Source organism: Lissotriton helveticus, chromosome 2_1 (assembly GCF_964261635.1).
Source record: "Lissotriton helveticus chromosome 2_1, aLisHel1.1, whole genome shotgun sequence".
Lineage (NCBI taxonomy): Eukaryota > Metazoa > Chordata > Amphibia > Caudata > Salamandridae > Lissotriton > Lissotriton helveticus.
Window position 1 is genome coordinate 45,390,949 of NC_136059.1, and position 20,827 is coordinate 45,411,775.

Sequence of the window (20,827 nt, forward strand, 5' to 3'; positions counted from 1 at the left end):
ATTTTCCAAGACAAAGTGCACTATACCCAGTAAATGAAAAAACACCATTGCAAGTTGCTGCTCAGTTTTTGGATCTGGGTTCGTCGGGTTCTTGGTGAAACTACAAGTCCTATATATCCCCACAACCAGGAAGGTCTAACGAATGTAACGTTATATTGCTTTCCAAGAGCTGTCAAAATTAGAAAAAATTATAGGTGAAAACGTTGAGACAAAAGGCTGTTTTTTCAACAAAATTTCAAATATTCCAATATCTAACTGTTAGTTTCTATAACGAAACCTTCATGGATTTAGACAAATGACCCCTTTCTGAATTCAGAATTTTGTCTACTTTTCGAAAATGTAAAGCTTTCCAGGATCCATTATTGCTTTCAAACTCATTTCTACCATTAACTGGAAGGAGGTGGAAAGCTCTAAAAATAGCAAAAATAGGCTATGTCCCAGAAAAATGCCAAAACTGAGTGTAAAATTTTGGTTCTCTGACAAAAGACTCTCATTCCCTGAAAGCTGAGAAAATGGAGATTTCAGCCCCACAAACCCTTTTGTGATACCATTTTCAGGGAAAAACCCAGAGGCTTTCATTTGCAGCCCGTTTTTCCCATTTTTCTGAAAAAAACAAAAAAATCACTATATTTTGGTTAATTTCTGGGACCCCTCCAAGGGAATCCACAAACCCTGGGCGCCTTTAGAATCCACATGATGTTGGAAGAAAAGGACGCAAATTTGGCGCGGATACCTTATGTGGTCAAAAAGTTACAAGGGCCTAAGCGCGCACTACCCCAAAACGCCAAAAAAAGGCTTAGCATAGGAGGGGAAAAGGCCTAGCAGCGAAGGGGTTAACGTGTGGTCCAGTCAGAATGTTGACATTGTTCTAGACGTGGGGGCATATTTACAAGCCCCTATTGCCGCCAGAGCATCACTTTTTTTGACGCTCCTGTGGCATAGCGCCATTGCCCATATTTATTACAAGGTGGCGCTAAGCACCTTACGTCGCTTAACACCACCTTTTACATATGCCCTGTGTGCTGCATTCTGCACACACATAGAAAGAGCAAATCTATTTCATTGCATTTCTATTGCATTCTGCAGCACACATAGAAAGAGCAAATCACCGTTATTGATTGTTTATGTGCAGAAAGTATGCCTTCCTGCACATAAACAACAAGACTTGCAACATGGCGCCAGGGTGCCTGCATTGGCACTAGGCAGCTTTTTTCCACCAGCACTAAAGGAAACACAGGGGTGCACCGTATTCTTGTGAAATAAGCTCATCCCTGCATTTTAAAAATGGTCGCGCACGTCACTGTTGAATTTGGTTTGTAAATCTGCCGCTACATTTTCAATCATTTTTGACTAATCACTCGGCAATTCATATGCAACCTTCCACTGTATGTGATCTGACCCCTGATTATGAATGTTGATGCGAGGCTGATATATCTTACATAAATCTTTCGTGTGTGCTGCGTCCTTGTTGCTTTGCACACTCTTGCACTGTCTTTAAAATATTACTATGAATTTCTTTACTGCAAATCTCATTTCTTGTACCCCAGCCTGTTACAGGTATGGCTCTCTATCTGGTAATCTCTTTTTTCAAATGGGCTCCATGGGTGCTGTCGATGGAAAGCTGATGGTCCATCCATCTCCAAATGAGGCAGCAGACCATCTATCTGGAGGACAGGGAGCTCCATCGCATTTTGGGCACTCCATTTGTGACAGAGAAACCTGTCCGCCAAACTCTAAATCTACCCAACAGTCTTTGATTTGTGTCGGTCTTGGCCCCATACCATATTGCTCTTTGTGGATAACAATCAACAATATCGACTTGAAGTAACAGGGAGTGAGTGTGCCACTCAGACTAGTGGCAGTTGCAGTGTGTCTCCTAGCCTCTAATGGGAAATTACAAAGAAACATATGCCACTCCAACTTGGCCCCACCCAAGTACTAAAGCCACAATTACATCCTGAGACAGCAACAGAGGCATCCAACAAAGATTACATAACTCACTCATCCATGACAGGAGATGATTACAAACTCACTCTGCCATGAAAGAGAGGTTATGAGTAACTCAGTGAATGATGGCCACGAAGAGAGTATTACTAACTCAGCAAGACGGTAATTACTAACTCACGCACACATGATCGTGAGAAGATTATTACTCATTCAATGATGACAGCGAGAAAATTATTACTTACTAATTTGCCGAACCCAGCAAGGAGATTATAATTTACTCATGACAGTGAAAAGGCTATATTAAAAACTCATTCACAGTTGACAGCAAGAAGGTAATTACTAACTCAAGCACCCATAACAGTGAGGAGATTATTACTAACTCATTAACCCAAGACAGTGAGGGGATCATTACTAACTCCTTTATCCATGATGGTGGGGAGATTATTACTAACTCATCATCATCAATAAATCTTTATTCTGATTAAAGATATCCCTAAAAGAATCACACAGATAAAATTAACAAAGGCCTTAATAAAAACCTTCTTAATTAAAACTCATAAAAACTAGTCTCACGAGATGAATAAAATAAACATACAAAACACAGAGCACCACATACCAAGCCAGGCATCAGCTCAATAGCCAACAAGTATAAAAACATTATCAGAAGCATCGGATAGGGGATATTTACTGAACATATATGAGCGTCCAGGTATATAAACTGTTCCTTTCTTAGGATGGCATATGAAATATAGAGACTCAATAGCATAGGTTCACATTAACACGAATTCAATTAAAAGCATCGTTATGATAAATTATTTTTTCCTTCAAAAACAGTGTCCACAATATTTGTTTCCTCAGATCCCTTTAAAAGTTACAAAAGAGTATAAAATGCATTGCGCATTTGAGTAACTTTTGGAAACTTAAGCCCAACTCGGGAAACAACTGAAAAGTGCATTATACCTATTTGCAGTCTTTTTAACTAAAATCTATTTTGAATGTTTAGTACTAGGGTGAGGAAGCTCTGGGCACTTGGTTGTGTGGGACCCGAGAGGTACATTGACCCAGTCGATCAAAAACACTCTGTCTTTTCTCTATCAGTCATCCTTTTCTCAAGAAAAACTGTTTTAATATCTTTGTCACTAAATTGTAAGAGTCTCTCAGGATCCTCAATGTTCAATTTCCCATTCACCTCCTTTAGCAAGCTGTATACATAAGCCAGCCATGGTATTATTGCTCCATATTCGAAAGTAAGGCAGTTTGTTATCATCTCTTTGGTGAAATAAGTGCCATCTTTACTCCACATATTATACCCGTAGTGCAATGGCGCTTGTCTGCAAGCCATCCTCTAAGTAGCTGACTGCTAATTCCTTGTGAGATATACAGGAAGAGGTTGAGCAGGGCACTGCTGATAATCTTCATAAGAAACGATTTTCCTGTGTCTGCAACAATTTACCATTGTGACAAGCCCCACAGGGGGGCTCCATAATTGACACTAGAAATTAATTTATTTCTGTATATGGTCAACAGCTCTCTAATGGGCTTATTCACAATTTTTGATGCAAACTTAAAACGGGGTTTTGATCTGATAAATTTCAGTGTTGCTGCTTCCACATGTGTCCCCCATTGGCTATAGCTAGAAAAATTCATACCTAGATATGAGAAACTTTCTGTTGCAGCAAGTGCTCCTCCCTTGATATGATGACTTTTCTTCTTGGGTCTCCCTTTTCCACACATCTTGGTAAAGGTTTTTTTTTTGTTTTAAATGAATTTTCATATCCGTATCCTCTATGTACCTGGTGAAACCAGCTGGAGGCCATTATCAGTTCTGGTGATCAGGATGGCGTCATCTGCGTATAGAGGTACAGGTATTGAATATTTGTTTGGGGCGTCTGCATTGATCTTTACTAAAAGCTCATGTACCCTATTAATATATAATAAAATAAAAGAGGGGCAAGAACAAGGCCTTGCCGGATTCCTCGAGTGATTTTAAAATGTGGTGTGACTTCTCCTATTGACCTGTAGCCTACCCTTGATGTTTACTGTGCGTATAGATGTGACAAGAAAGTCAAAATCTCAATGGGGGGGCCCCCATCTTAACCAGTGACTGCCACAGCATGGCGTGATTAACCAGATTAAAAGCACTGCTTAAATCAGCAAAGTATAAATGGGCGTGGCCCTCTTTCACCAGGGTGTATTTGCTGACGAGCAGATGAAGATTGATAGAATGCTTGATGGTGCCCACATCCCTTCTGAAACCATATTGGGCATTACAACCATTTTAACCGGACTCTGCCCTTTAGATTAGCAGAGAAGTCCAGGAGGGATATTGGGTGATAACATCATGCAACCTGATATCCCCCTTTTTAAAAACCGGGACTATAATACTTTCTGTCCAACATAAGGGCAGATATCCTTTGGCTGCTGCATTGCACACCTGCACCAGTACAAGGCCCCATAGGTTAATGCATAATTGAAGTGTTTCAATTGGGACCCCAAAAGCAGCAGCAAACTTTTCCAATGAGGTAAAACTAATAAGTTTTAGATGTGATTGTCCTACATAGCTTATTGCTCCAGGAGTAATGTCCTGCCCATGATTGTCTGGATCAAAAATACCTCCATAGTGGCTCAGATAGTCGGCCTGTTGGACTAGCGCTTCTACCTGGGGGGCTGATGAATCTTTTAAAAAAGGTTGGTTTATTGTTTTCCAGAAAAGGGTAACATCTTTTGTTTCAGCTGCCTGTTGCAAATTTGCCCAACCTCCTCCTGTAGATCCACCCTTCTTTTCATTACAGCTTGCTTATAAGGGAGTCTCAAAGTTGAAATCTCCCCCTTTAAAAATACCCGGTTAAACCACCAAATGGTTTTATTATCAGGCCTTTTTCTGGTTGATCTCAGGTTATCCAAAATAGCAGTGAGCATTTTGCTGAAAGCATCTATGATTTGGCAGAGCAAAGAATTTTGGTCAGTGCAAGTGGGAAACTCAATGGGATAGTACTTAATGACTTTATCTTGTAGGGCAATTCCATTGACATTTGTCCCTTTGAGGCTAATATCATTTGCGCCATGGGTTTCTATATGTTCCGCCTATTGTGGTCCCTTAGTGCATTGTGTTTCAATATTGAGTGACATCAATAATGGGTGATATTCGCTTAAATGGATTGGAACAATTTTAAAAGAGTCCGCCCATCCCATTCCGGAGTCAGAGACCAGAATGTGGTCAATAGTAGAACCAGAGCAATTCCCCTGGAGGGGAGGATATTAATTTCCCCTCACTGCCCAGTTTATGTTTCAGGAACTCCAAATTATATTTGCAGATAAGTTAATTAAGGGCCTTACCATAAGGGCTGTTTGGAAAGTGTGTTTGGTTACCCCCGTTCATGTTTGTGCATCCATTTATCTTACTAGAGGCTTGTAGCAAATTTCAATGTTGAAATCTCAACCCATATGTAAGTGCAGCTATCTGAAGGACGTGTCTCAAAAGAATCCAGCTCTCTCCCCAGTTCATCAATGACCCAATTCCTTGTGTTGTCAAAACATAATTATAAAAATTATTCAGAATAAAATTAGCTTTCTCAATGGTCTGGAGATTAAATATCTGGAGCTACACTTTTTCACTGTTAGCGGGGAGGTGGTGGAAATGAGTAAAGCTAGGCCCCTCTTGGTTTGTCCATGGCTGGGGGGGATGGCTGTGGTACTAAAGGTCTTATGACTATCTAGATGGATGTCCCTGTATACCAGGTTTCCTGTAACCCGATCAATTGGGATAACTTTATTAGGTCTACCCAATCCTCGTTTCCAAATTAGTTTTCAATACCTGCAATATTCCTGATTTGTACTTTGGTTCTCACGCTATGCAGGTTTGGTGGTTCCCACCCAACCGCAACGGGTGGCTCAGCCAAATTCCCCCAGGTTCTAGCCAGGTCGCTGGTGATCTGGTTATTATTGTTAGACTGCTCCCCAAAAAGGTCAGGGGGGGCCCTTTGGCCTTTGTGAGTGTCAGGCTACTTCTCGATGGGTTGAAGGGAAACTGCACTGCTAAGGCCTTCATGTCTGTTGCTTTTCCAAATCATCACTACCACCCAGTCAGCACTAAGTCATAAAAGGAAAGTCAAAGGGGCATACCCGTTAAAGGGATTCAAATCTCTTGAAGCTGAATGGGAGGCAACTCTGGCCAGGGCTGCCCGCCTAGGTAACTGCCACTGGCTTAGTTGGGGGACCTGCACCATGAGCGGAGCTCTATAAAAGAAGCCTAACGGGAGAGCCTGAATAGAGTGGGGAGTGAGGATTCTCCCCACCACTGATGGCCGTTTAAAATAATAATGACACAGTCTCCTTCCAGGAATTCTACTTCTTTGCCTATCCAGTTTCCTCTTTGTACCATATTAATCCAACCTCTGACATGAACACCCAGCGTAGAATTAGGATCGAATCAGTGCATAGACTTGCTTTTCAGTTGACAAAACCTTACAGTAGAACATGCCTTGAGAGGAAGGACATTTCTTAACACTATAACATTACGGGTAGCTTCTAGTGGTAGTTAAGGTGTAATAGTGCTTGGTGAGTGAAAACTTGCTGCCTGTCTAACTGACATAGTCGTTTGGGTCACTTTGGGCAAAACTTTCTGGGTAATGTGTGACTGGTTACCCCCACCCCCTTTGCTCCCCCTACCCTATTTAAAATGCCCAGGGCTGGTTTTGTTCCTAAGTCATGTGTGACCCTCTCATTAGGAGCCTGTTGAGTTTGGGTTATAATTGGCAGATTATTAACCTCTCCACATAGTATCTCACTGGCTCTCCCCTCACAGACAACATACGTAATAAAAGTGTTTGGGGTAGATGGTGAGGTTTAAGTTGACCCTTGTATTCCTGTGGTGGGAGCTGGCTTGTTATGACTTATTAGTGCTAATTCTATTGCAACTAAACAAGTACAAATTGATTCCAATTTAGCATCCAAAACACCAATAGATTTATCAAACAATGTGTCCATTAAAGTCTCTACTTTGTCGTTTTCCCTGGGCATGATATCGTTGGGCGTTGTGGAAGATGTGAGTTGGGTGGTATTTAACCTGGTACTTGCCCTGGCCTGATTTGCTGCCCATCTCAAGTCTCTTCCTTTTTCCTGCTACCCCCGGACTCTTACTTGTACCCACCATAACTTTAGGTTCCAAATGTGCCTTCCGAGGCCTGAGCAGCAAGAGATGTTCCTCCGTAGATGCAATATGTAAAGTCCATAAGTGTCCCTCTATATCCTCCTCAATTAAGAGGGCAACACATCCCTGGACCCAGTACGATTTCTTTATTATTGACACCCATGGCACGTTGCAGGAATGCGTCCATAGTGGTGTTGGTATGGGGTGTCGGAACACCAGCCTGTCACTTCTTTTTTCCGATTGATCTTGTTTTCATATAAAGTGGGAGGAGGCCACTTAGAGAGTGCTGTGGGACCATACGTTCATGGACCATGAATTGAGGCTGTGTGGGGATCCAATTCCGATACCAGTACCTATATAGCACCCCTCAATACCCTCCCTCACGTGCACACAGTACAGAAAGTGGTGGATGAGGGGGGAAGGGGAGTTCTCTCCAGCCCCTGTCCGTACACACAAAGGACCTGATATGCTGGTGCTTCAAGGGGCTAAAGAACGGGAAGTCACACAACAGCAGTGACAATAATCTCAAAGCTGAAGTAGAAATTAAGCCATGTAGATCATATAGTGCAGCAGCAGACAGTAAACAGCAATCATGAATAATCCATTTACCTCCTTCCCCCCTGGTCTTGCGGGCTGCTGGCTCCACCACATAACCAGGTCTGAAGCCATCAAATAACGCAATGACCAATAGTTGACCTTCTGCCTCTACTTGGGCTCAGGAACTGGGAGTTTTAAGGGTGGGGGCTATGCAGGGTTGTGGAGTGAGTCTGACCATCAACTGATGCCTCAACACCCTTGCAAAATGAGGTCCTGCAATGGAGCCCTCTGCCGCAACAGACACAGACACAAAGGGTGCTGCAGTGAGCCCAAGGGATGCAGGGATGCCATGGCGACGTACACGCTAACACCTCGCTACCACCGCTGCCCACCACCGGACCCGCCCTGCTATATTCCCATGCCTTCCCGCCTCTGCGGCCTGACTGGTTACTGTGATGACTGCGGGCCCATGCCTGCAAAGAGGAAATCCACGCTTGTACGCCAGGCGGCTCACACACCTTCCATCTCCTCGTGAGGAGAAGCATTGCTACCACCATCCCCAGGTCTTAAAAACGGAACGACACCTTGTCTTTGGGTGGTCTCCGGAAGTGATGCAAAATGTATTCAGGCCAATCAAAGGGAATAATACGCCCGGTGCAGTTCCTAAGCAGCTCACTAATGGCACTGCAATAAGTGCCCAGCCCAGGGCAGTTTAAGTCCATGACTTCATATTCTCTATGGGAGGGTGTTGAAGTACCAGTGGTTGGCCATTTGTACTGCTGGATTTACTCCATACTGTAAAGCTGGTTCCACCACTGTTTCAAAGGGTGAAGACATGTAAATCTACACTTTGTAGTAAATTTACACTCTGAAATGTTGAATAGCCAAAAGTAATACATTTACTACAAACTGTAAGAGTACATTTACACATGCAGATGTACTCACTTGCAAAGTTACCTTTCTAAGTAGGTCCCACAGTTTTGAGATTAGGCAGATTAACAGCATCTTTTTCCGGCCAAAATAATGTAGATGCCTACACCACTTTAATGGTATGCATGAGCCAGAACTGCTAGTCTATAGCATTGTCCAGCTAACAAAACTGATAACATAAAGAATGCAAATGAACAAACTCTAGTGAACACAGCACTGGTGCTGAGTGCCAGCACAATTTTGACTGCTGCCTGCAGACCCAACTGTTCGGGAGCTGAACAGGTATGTGAAGATCTATGGTTTGTCATCACAGATGGTCTGCTCGTGCCCTGCTAAGAAAAGGAGCTAAAGTAGCACAAAAGTGGGCCTTTTGATTCCTCACAAACACAACATCTGCCGAGTGGAATAACTTTCATATTCAAGTTGTTGGCAAAAAGGCTGAAAAATGCCACCTCCTTGCACCCCATACAGGACACATTGGCACACATCACACCCTACACTGCTGAGTATAATCATGTGATGACACACCGTGTTAGTGATGTATTAATGTCACTCTATTGCACTGGTGGCTATTCTGTGATTTGTGTTTAATCAATGTAGTCTTGTAGCATAAATGTATAACACTGCTAAGATGTCTATGATAAGTCATTATCAAATATATAACTTATTGTATGCTACAGTGATATCCAATGTTTGAATAACGCAATGTGTGTACCTCTTCACAATGTGAGCATGCCCCTTCTTCACAATGGAGCACACCACGTCTTTACAATGTGAGAGCACATCCTCTTCACATTATGATTACGCCTCTTCTTCACAATGTGAGTATATCTCTTGTTCACAATGTAAGTGCACCTCTGCCAGATAATGTGATTGCACCTTTTCTTCATAATGTGAGTGCACTTCTTCACAATGGGAGTACACCTCTTCTTCACAGTGTGAGTGCATCTCTTCACAATGTGAGTACACCACTTCTACACAATGTGAGTATACCTCTTCTTCACAATGTGAGTGCATTTCTTTATAATGTGAGTGCACTTATTCACAATGCAAGTGCACCAATTATTCACAATACAAGTGCACCTCTTCTTCACAGAACAAGTGCACCTCTTCTTCACAATACAAGTGCACCTCTTCTTCACAATGTGAGTGCACCTCTTCTTCACAATGTGAGTGCACCTCTTCTTCACAATGTGATTACACCTCTTCTTCATACTGTGAGTGCAGCTTTTCTTCGAAATGTGAATGCACCTCTTCTTCATGGTGTGTGTACTTCTTCACAATGTGAGCACACCACTTCTTCACATTATGATTACGGCTCTTCTTCACAATGTGAGTTCATCTCTTTTTTACAAAACAATGAGAGTGCATCTCTTCTGGACAATGTGGCAGAGTGACCCACTGGGCGGTTTCAAATTCGGCAGAAACATGACGGTGCACAAGACATGCAGGAATCATTGGACTTCCATTTTTAGTATCCTGTTGAATTGTTTTAACCATGGAATAGGACCCAGTGAATAAAGCAATGTAAAGTACTCCCATAACCATTTTTAGCCTTAAATAGACCTCTGCAATAGTCCAGATAATCTATCTATATAAATAAAAATGTAACTGTTTGTTTGTTCAAAAATCTCAAATCTTTGAAAGTTCTTCACCGATTGCTTTGAAATTTTGACACAACGAATGTATGCACGGGGGGATTCTGGCGCAAGAAATCCTCGTAGAAGTGATGCATTGAAATATAAGATTTCACTGCGTCACTTTTAGGACGCAAATGCGTCAATATCTGACGCCTGCCTCACAGCAGGTGAAAGACTGATGCAGGCACATTTAAATGGGACTTGCCCATTTGAAATGACCCATTGCTGGAGTTGCGTCACTTTTGTGACACACTCCAGTAATGCGTAATTTTTGCGCCTACAGATACGTCAGAAATACTGACGTATCTGTGACTCCTTGCGACATGATGTGCCATACTGTATATATGATGCATCATTGGGGTCGGAAGGAGGGCGCAATGAAAAGTGACGCATTGCTGTTTTCACACAGTGATGTGTCACTTCTCATAAATGAGGCCCACTGAATTCATACCTGCTGGAAAGAATAGTGGCAAACATCTCCATTAGGGAGCATTAATCTGCCACTGTGCATTTTTTTCTCCATGATACAAGCCAATAATTGAAGCATTCAGCAAACACCTTTGATTCTCCCAGTGATGAAGAGAAAGCCATCCTGGTCCAGCTTGCCAATGTCACCAGTGTGCAGCCATCCTTCCTCATCCAAAGCCTTCTTTGATTTTTCAAGCATGTTTAAGTAGCCCATGAAGATGTGTCTTCCCCTGAGGCATAATTCCCCATTGCCATTTTCATCTGGCATATGGATCCGTGTCTGGCATCCTGGGACAGTCTTACCGCAGCTGTGGGCACATAATACAGAGATATGATTGGGATAGATTTAGTTATCTATTTTGAGAGTTTTATATAGTGATAACATGACCTGAGTGTATCAGAGCACTTTGCAGTTTATAACAATTTTCCACCAATATTCATTGTTGCTTGGTCTGGGAAGTTACCAACCATGTTATGTACATGTTACAGGCTAAATATATACATACCTCCATTATATTGTTATCCACCAATATTGGTGACTACATAGTCCAAAATGTTCCCTGCCATGACTATCCATGGTACATGGATTGGCCTTGTCGGTATACGTCTAGTAGTTCGGACAATTGTACGGGCAATGTGGGATTGTTAGGCTGGGAGAGAACTTGCCTTGTTACATACATAGAGCCAGCTGTGGTTAACGATGATTAATTTGTAGGGGTGTGCGAGTTTTGTGTAATTTGTTTTCGTGTATTTAATCTGAAATTCAGGATAATTATTTGAAATTGAGCAATTACCACAATACATTTGTGTGAAATGCCTCTTTGTTTCAATTTCTGATGTGCAAACACATTTTTCACACAAAATATTACATAAAACACAACTGTTGCAAACAATAGCTGCTTGCATCCAAGCTCCTTGCGTTGATCCCACGCTCCGGCCCCACAATTTAGCTGTGAACAGTGGCATAGGTAAGAGATGTGATGTAGTGGCTTCATTCCCAAAAGTATGCAGTTTACGCCGGCGTAATTTTCCCATTTGGTAATCTGGTCTTGTCAACTAAGTTGGTTATCTATTAATATGGAGTATTGTTATCTTTTTCATTAGCGCTCGCCTTCTACTTGCCTATTCTGCATTACACTTATTTTCAACCTCCTTCGCCTCACTTGAATCCTAAATGCTTGTTTCCCACCTCCTTCTCCTCAATGGGCTTGTGGATGCTTGATTGGCTACCTCCTTCTCCTCACCTGACTCTTAGATGCTTGAGCACCTGCCTCCCTCTCCTCACTTGACTCTTAGATGCTTGAGCACCCGCCTCCCTCTCCTCACTTGACTCTTAAATGCTTGAGCACCACCTCCTTCTCCTCACTTGACTCTTTGATGCTTCAGCACCTGCCACCCTCTCCTCACTTGACTCTTAGATGCTTGAGCACCCGCCTCCTTCTCCTCACCTGACTCTTTGATGCTTCAGCACCTGCCTACCTCTCGTCACTTGCCTCTTACATGCTTCAGCACCCACCTCCTTCTCCTCACTTGACTCTTAGGTGCTTGAGCACCCGCCTCCCTCTCCTCACTTTACTCTTAGATGCTTGAGCACCCGCCTCCCTCTCCTCACTTTACTCTTAGATGCTTGTTTCCCACCTCCTTCTCCTCACTGGGCTTGTGCATACTTGAGCGCCTACCACCTTCTCCTCACTTGACTCTTAAATGCTTGAGCACCACCTCCTTCTCCTTGAGCACCCGCCTCCTTCTCCTCACTTGACTCTTAGATGCTTCAGCACCCGCCTCCTTCTCCTCACTTGAATCTTATATGCTTGTTACCCACCTCCTTCTCCTCACTTGACTCTTAGGTGCTTGAGCACCCGCCTCCCTCTCCTCACTTGACTCTTAGATGCTTGAGCACCCGCCTCCTTCTCTTCACTTGACTCTTTGATGCTTCAGCAGCGGCCTACCTCTTCTCACTTGACTCTTACATGCTTCAGCACCCACCTCCTTCTCATCACTGGGCTTGGATACGTGAGCGCCTACCACTTTCTCCTCACTTGACTCTTAAATGCTTGAGCACCACCTTCTTCTCCTTGAGCACCCGCCTCCTTCTCCTCACTTGACTCTTAGATACTTCAGCACCCGCCTCCTTCTCCTCACTTGAATCTTATATGCTTGTTTCCCACCTCCTTCTCTTCACTTAACTCTTAGATGCTTTTTTTTCTCTCACCTCCTTCTCTTCACCTGACTCTTAAATGCATCAGCACCCACCAACTTCTCTTCACTTGACTCCTAAATGCTTCAGCACCCACCTCATTCTCTTGTGCAAATTAATTGATCTTCTGTGGTACCTCTCAGCACAGGGCATGCTGGGACATGGGAGCTGCTGGCTCCTTAAAGTGACAGAGTTGAATTTTCACTCTTGATGCAGCCTATCTTGCTCCTTAGCCTGAATTTCTTCCCTAGTTATCTCATATGTATGACATTTTGGGCAGTGTTAGGGTACTGTGCTGTAAAAGCCGTGTATTTGAAGGTGGTAAGAATTCTGCAAATACCAGGCTGATCCAATTATTCGGGGCTTGATGTTCTACATTTGAAATGTCAGCGTTCACATCTTAGGTGTTTTTTGATAATAGTGCAATAACAGTGTTCTGGAATCCCACATGGACCTGGAGATGCATCATTTAGTGCTGGTGACCTCATCAGAGATAGCTAAGATGCAAAGCTAGGATTACAAGTTAGTAGCCTTTGCTTTGTCTTGGCTAAGTACCAATGCATGTCAGCCTCTATCGTGTGATCTCTGATGCTCTATTCCATGAGAATGTAAGGCCTTGTATTGGTTGTTACAATAACATGAAGTAAAATACATACAACCAGCATTAGGGTGAATCACAAGCCACACAACTCGTGTGCATTGATGGGTAGACAGACAGATCACCAAGGCTGCAATAGAAGCCACAGAGTGTACTGATAGGAGCCTGCTTGACCACAGTTAGAGGAGGTTCATCTTGAGGAGAACAGAACATAAGATATTGGCAGAAATGTTCTCACCAACTTTGAAAAGTCATGTGAAGCAGAAGTGATTACAGGTTGGTACTGACCTTGTCAGATGGTAGTCGCTTATCGAATGTAATGTATGGGATCCCGAACACTCACTCATGCCGAAAATCTCAGTGATAGGAAGATTTATTCCTAGAAAGTATTCCAGGATCTCCTTTGCTATGGGAGCAGCTGCTGTGTAACGCTGGACACACCGATCAAGGCCCACGGCAGCTTGCATCTTTTTCAGTACTCCATAATCAGCCATGGAGTGCCCTGGGTGGACAGAGCCACTACTGTAACAGAAAGCGTAGGCTGGTTAGAAGAAGAAGTAAGCCTTCACGAATAGGTTGAACTTTATCTGATGCGCTCTCATTAAATCCAAGCATTGGCAAAGATGTATCCAACCCAGATGTCAGGGACAGTTATACAAGCAGCCAGGTGACCCCAGGACTAAATGTATTACCTTTTCTCAGTATGTTTTTTAGGCAAAAGTGTGTTGCATTTTGGGGGTAGTACCTTCTCATTTATAGGGCCTGTGGACTATAAAAAAAAGAATCGTGTTTGGTTTGTCACAGCACATCTGTGACTGGCAATACATGCAGCGTGTCAGGGCCTACCAGCACACAATTGCCCTAGCTGCACAGTACCCCAGATCTGTTCAGTGATACTTAGAAATAATCAAGTCTGTGGTCTGAACTTGCACTTTCTTTGGAGGCTGTGATCCCTGCGGCAGCTCCAGGAGTGGAGCATTTTAGCTGTGCAGGAGTCTGGGACCAATGAGAGTCCAAACCTTGATCTGAGAGTGCTGCTCCAGCTCTTGGCGAGCCCTGATCTGCAGCCTCTGTCCAAGGCACAAAAAGAGGGGCGCGGGGAAGGAAGTAAGAAGCACAGGTCTAAGGGTCCTACCGCCACTCTGGCCACTGCCCCGTCTATGGGGAAGGAAGGAAGGAAGCAGCACAGTTCTAGTGCTCCAACCTCCAGTCTATTCACTGCCCCCGGTCTAGGGGTCCAACCGCCACTCTAGCTACTGCCCCCGCCTACTGGAAAGAAAAAAAGCAGCGAAGGTCTAGGGGTCCAACGGCTGGTCTAGCCGCTGCCCCCGCCTACAGGGAAGGGAAAAAGCAGCACAGGTCTAGGTGTCCAACCGCCACTCTAGCTACTGTCCCTGCCTACTGGAAAGAAACCAAGCAGAAAAGATCTAGGGGCCCAACTACTGGCCCAACCACTGGTCAAGCCATTGCCCCCGACTACAGGGAAGGGAGAAAGCAGAACAGGCCTAGGCATCCAACCACCAGTCTATCCACTGGCGCAAGTCTAGGTGTCCAACCACCACTCTAGCTACTGTCCCTGCCTACTGGAAAGAAACCAAACAGAAAAGATCTAGGGGCCCAACCACCAGTCTATCCACTGCCCCAGGACTAGGTGTCCAACCACCACTCTAGCTACTGCCCCCGCCTACTGCAAAGAAAACAAGCAGCGAAGGTCTAGGGGTTCAACCGCTGATCTAGCCACTGCCCCCGTTTACTGGGAATGAAGCAAGGTGTACAGGTCTAGTGCTCCACCCATCAGTCTAACCACTACCCCCAACTACAGGGAAGGGAGCAAGGAGCATATTTGTAATGCTCCAACCACCAGTCTAACCACTACCCCCACCTACTGGGAAGGAAGCAATGACTACAGGTCTAGTGGTCCAACCGCCACTCTAGTCACTGCCCCCGCCTACTGGAAAGAAAACAATCAGCAAAGGTCTAGGAGTCCAACCGCTGGTCTACCCACTGCCCCGTCTACAGGGAAGGGACAAAGCAGCACAGGTCTAGGTGTCCAACCACCACTCTAGCTACTGCCCCCATTTACTGGAAAGAAAACAAGCAGAAAAGATCTAGGGGTCCAACCACTGATTCAGCCATTGCCCCGACTACATGGAAGGGAGAATGTAGCACGGGTCCAACCACTGGTCTAGCCACTTCCCTCCGCCTACTGGGAATGAAGCAAGCAGCACAGGTCTAGTGTTCCAACCGCCAGTCTAGTCACTAAACCCACCTACTGGGTAGGAAGCAATGAGTACAGGTCTAGTGGTCCAAACGCCACTCTAGTCACTGCCCCCGCCTACTGGAAAGAAAACAAGCAGCAAAGGTCTAGGAGTCCAACCACTGATCTAGCCACTGCCGTCCCGCCTACAGGGAAGGGAGAAAGCAGCACAGGTCTAGGGGTCCAACCGCCACTCTTGCTACTGCCCCCGCCTACTACCCCCGCATATGGGGAAGGAAGCAAGGAGTACATGTATAGAGGTCTAACCGCCAGTCTAGCCACTGCTCCTGTATATTGGGAAGGAAGCAAGCAACACAGGTCTAGGGGTCCAACCGCCATTAGGGCCACTGTCCCCCCCTATGGGGAAGGAAGCAAGCTACACAGGTCTAGGGTCCAACCTCCAAGCTAGCGAATGCCCCCACCTACTGGGAAGGAAGCAAGTAGCACAGGTCTAGGGGTCCAACTGCCAGACTAGCTACTGCCTTAGCCTATGGGGAATAAAAAGAGCAGCACAAACCCTGCATTTCAACCACCAGTCTAGCCACTGGCTCCACCGACTCAGAAGAAGCAAGCAGCATAGCTCTAGTGGTCCAATCCGTCCATCACCACCCCTTTTTGTACCGCTTTAGGCCACCATAAGTGTGGCAGGGTATGCTCAGATGTGAGTCCCTTGCTCACTTTGCCACTGGATTCAAGCAAGCCGGGCTGAAGACGGCTGGAATGCCAGAAACCAGTCCTCTGAAGCTTGTTTCCGGTCCAGGGAAGACATGGCTTGGCAGTTCGGGCTGGACTGTTCCCATGAGGCACAGGGTCGGACTGATTTGCATATAGCCATGTCTGAACTGGGGTGGCAGAGTGGGCTTAAGAACGGTGATGGATTAAACCCAGATCTTTTGACTGGGTGTGAGTGTTTGATTGATTCAGATGCTCTGTCCATCACCACCCCCTTTTTTACCGCTTTTGGCTGCCATAAGTGTGGCAGGGTATGCTCAGACGTGAGTCCCTTGCTCACTTTGCCACTGGATTCAAGCAAGCCGGGCTGAAGACGGCTGGAATGCCAGAAACCGGTCCTCGGAAGCTCGTTTCCGATCCAGGGAAGACATGGCTTGGCAGTTCGGGCTGGACTGTTCCCATGAGGCACAGGGTCAGACTGATTTGCATATAGCCATGTCTGAACTGGGGTGGCAGAGTGGGCTTAAGAATGGTGATGGATTAAACCCAGATCTTTTGACTGGGTGTGAGTGTTTGATTGATTCAGATGCTCCGTCCATCACCACCCCCTTTTGTACCGCTTTTGGCCGCCATAAGCGTGGCAGGGTATGCTCAGACGTGAGTCCCTTGCTCACTTTGCCACTGGATTCAAGCAAGCTGGGCTGAAGACGGCTGGAATGCCAGAAACCGGTCCTCGGAAGCTTGTTTCCGGTCCAGGGAAGACATGGCTTGGCAGTTCGGGCTGGACTGTTCCCATGAGGCACAGGGTCAGACTGATTTGCATATAGCCATGTCTGAACTGGGGTGGCAGAGTGGGCTTAAGAATGGTGATGGATTAAACACAGATCTTTTGACTGGGTGTTAGTGTTTGATTGATTCAGATTCTCCGTCCATCACCACCCCCTTTTGTATGCTTTTGGCCGCCATAAGTGTGGCAGGGTATGCTCAGACGTGAGTCCCTTGCTCACTTTGCCACTGGATTCAAGCAAGCCTGGCTGAAGACGTCTGGAATGCCAGAAACCGGTCCTCGAAAGCTTGGTTCCGTTCCAGGGAAGACATGGCTTGGCAGTTCGGGCTGGACGGTTCCCATGAGGCACAGGGTCAGACTGATTTGCATATAGCCATGTTTGAACTGGAGTGGCAGAGTGGGCTTAAGAACGGTGATGGATTAAACCCAGATCTTTTGACTGGTTGTGAGTGTTTTATTGATTCAGATGCTCTGTCCATCCCCACCCCCTTTTGTACCAAGCACGACACTGACCACTGCCCTGCCTGCTGGGCAGTAAGCAAGCAGCACAGGTCTAATGGTTCAATCACCACTCTAACAACTGCCCCTGCCTATGGGGAAGGAAGTAATCAGCACAGCTCTAGTGGTGCAATCACTACTCTAACCACTGACCTCGCAGATTGGGAAGCAAACAAGCAGCACAAATCCCACGGACCAATCACCACTCTAGCCACATCCTCCACCTATTGCTAACAGCAATTTGGTGCATTCTTCCCACTCAGTCGAAAGGAAGCTCTAGGCGTTTAGTCTTTCCAATTTGTTTTTCTTTTAGCTGTTAGTATCAAGATTGGAAAATACATTATACTCTATAACATTGGGTTTAACTATGCCAGGTCTTAAACCACCTTTTTTCCTACAGAGGCTATAGATTAACATTTTTTTATTGTTTGCTGTTAATATGAAGTTTATATATTGCAGTTCAGTTTATGTTCTGAAGCATATTCTATTGTGTTTTTAATTTAAATAAGTTCAGGAGAGATGGTCTGAGGTGCTTTGCCTGAGCGCTTATGTGTTAACTTGGTGATTGTAGAAAGCATAATAAATCTATGTGAATTATCTTTAAATTAGTCTTTCTACACATTTCAATTTTCAAACTGTTTCTCAGTGTGAGCATTTCAAATCCCATGATATTGTATGTTTCCTTTGTTTATTCTCTGACTCCATCTCATCTTTGTTCTGGTGATATCAGGGCATGTTGAAAATGTTTCTGGTCTTTAGCAGCTTTCCTTTACCGCCCTCTGTGTATCACTATTAGGTTCCAGGAATGGTTTTCTGACTCCTAAAATGAATTCTGAAGGAATTCTGCTTTGGTATCTGGAAGAGGCGTGTTGTCGGTGTCCCTTCCAAATATAAGATTGGTATCTCATCATTCGGTGGCATAACAAAACCTGAGGGGGGCCCTGCAAAGTGCATGGATGGTGCCCTCATGCTTGGGACACAGTCAGGAGCTCTCAGGCCCCCTGTGCACAATGTTGGAGGGGATCCCCTGGAGCTAGGCCCCCCGCACTGCAGGTGCTGCGGGGGCTATTGTTATGCCACTGATATGATTCAACCTTTGGCAACCGAAATCCGGTCATAGGACATCGGACCTATCCGATGTCGTAACAGTTTCTGCAATGGAAGCAGTTTTACACAATTAAATATGAATGAATCAATCAGGAGTTTGTTAAAGCGCGACTACTCACCCTTAAGGGTCTCAAGGCGCTAGAGGTGGGGGGGGGGAGGGGGTGCAGTTTCCATTCCATCAAGGAGGGGGTCTGTCGAAGAGCCAGGTTTTGAGGTTTCTTGAGAAGATGGGGAGCGATGTTGTCTGTCTGAGGTGGAGCGGAAGGGCGTTCCATGCTTTGGCCGCGAGGAAGGAGAAGGAGCGGCCTCCCGATCTGGTCTTTCTGGTGCGGGGGACCACGGCGTAAGAGAGCTGGGCTGATCCTAGGGTCCTTTGGGGTGCATGGAATTTGAGCCGGCTGTTCAGGTATGGTGGTCCGGTGCCGTGGAGGGCCTTGTGTGCGTGGGTGAGCATCATAAAGGTGATTCTCGCCTCGACGGGGAGCCAGTGGAGTGTGCGCAGGTGCTGGGAGATGTGGCAGTGTTTTGGCAGGTTGAGGACCAGTCTTGCGGCAGTGTTCTGGATGTTCTGTAGCTTGCGGATGAGGTTTTTGTTTATTCCGGCATAGAGTGCATTGCCGTAGTCGAGTCTGCTGGTGACCAGGCGTGAGTGACTGTCTTTCGGTGTTCGAGGGGGATCCATTTGAAGGTCTTACGAAGGAGGCGGAGGGTGTGGAAGCAGGAAGATGAGACAGAGTTGATCTGGCGGTCCATTTTGAGCTCGGAGTCCAGGATGATTCCCAGGTTGCGTGCGTGGTCTGTGGGGGTTGGCGGGTTTCCGAGGGCGGTGGGCCACCAGGTGTTGCTCCAGGCGTCTGGGTTTGGGCCCATGATGAGTACTTCTGTTTTGTTGGTGTTTAGTTGTAGGCAGCTGTTTTTCATTCATTTGGCGACGGCTTCCATGCCTTCTCGAAAGTTGCGTCTGGCGGTGTTGGGCTCGTTGGATAGGGAGTGGATGAGCTGGGTGTCGTCTGTGTATGACACGATGTTGAGTCCGTAGGTTCTGACGATGAGGGCAAGTGGAGCCATGTAGACGTTGAAGAGCGTCGGGCTGAGGGAGGAGCCCTGGGGGACTCCACAGGTGGTAGGTGTGGGGTCTGAGAGGAAAGGGGAGAGTCTGACCCGTTGCGTCCTGCCGGAGAGGAAGGAGCAGATCCAGTTGAGGGCCTTGTCCTGGATTCCTGCGTCGTAGAGTCTGCGTATTAGGGTGCGGTGGGAGACTGTGTCGAACGCCGCTGATAGGTCTAGGAGGATGAGGGCTACTGTTTCTCCTTTGTCCAGTAGGGTGCGGATGTCGTCTGTTGCGGCGAGGAGGGCGGTTTCCGTACTGTGGTTTTTTCTGAAGCCGGATTGGGAGGAGTCGAGGATGTTGTGTTCTTCAATGAATGTGGCGAGTGGCTGTTGATGGCTTTCTCGATGACTTTCGCTGGGAAAGGGAGCAGGGAGATGGGTCTGTAGTTTTTGAGGTCGGTGGGGTCCGCTGAGGGTTTCTTTAGGAGGGGGTTGACCTCGGCGTGTTTCCAGTCGTCGGGGAACGAGGCAGCTCTGTTGAAGATGTGGTGGGGGCAGGGGTCCGTGGGGGCCCCTGAGTGGATTGACTTCATTGTCTTCAGTGTGTCTTCGGTGGTGAGGGCTGTCCAGTCATCAATCGCTGGTTTCCGGGTGTCGGGGGTGGTTGGTGAGGGTTCAGTGTGTTGGTTGTCTTCGTCGAAGTTGTCGTAGATGCTCTTGATTTTGTGGCGGAAAAAGGTGCTGAGTTTGTCGCAGAGGTCTTGTGAGGGAGGGATGTCGGTAGACTCGCTGGTGGGTTGGGCAAACTCCTTGATGATGCTGAAGAGTTCCTTGCTGTTGTGTGCGTGGGTGGAGATTCTGCCTTCAATCGCTTTTTTCCTCGTTTCTCTGATGAGTTGATGGTGGGCGTTGGTGGCGGCTCTGAAGTTGTTGTGGGCTTCTGTGGATTTGGTGTTTCTCCAGGCCTTTTCGAGGCGGCGGCATGTGCGC

At 46.0% G+C, this 20,827-nt stretch overlaps 1 protein-coding gene across 2 annotated transcripts in view; it reads right to left on the reverse strand.

The window, feature by feature from the left end:
• Nucleotides 1–20,827, reverse strand: part of LOC144817692 (long-chain-fatty-acid--CoA ligase ACSBG2-like) — a 237,172-nt gene that overhangs the window by 51,463 nt on the left and 164,882 nt on the right. Inside the window, exons 9-10 of one of the 2 annotated variants that reach the window (XM_078674440.1) lie at nt 13,755–13,985; nt 10,762–10,979 (exon numbers count right to left, since the gene is read on the reverse strand). In XM_078674440.1, coding sequence (XP_078530566.1) covers nt 10,762–10,979; nt 13,755–13,985 — 449 coding nt within the window. Of the gene's footprint in view, nt 1–10,761; nt 10,980–13,754; nt 13,989–20,827 lie in introns of both variants that reach the window. The other variant, XM_078674439.1, reaches the window with a different exon arrangement.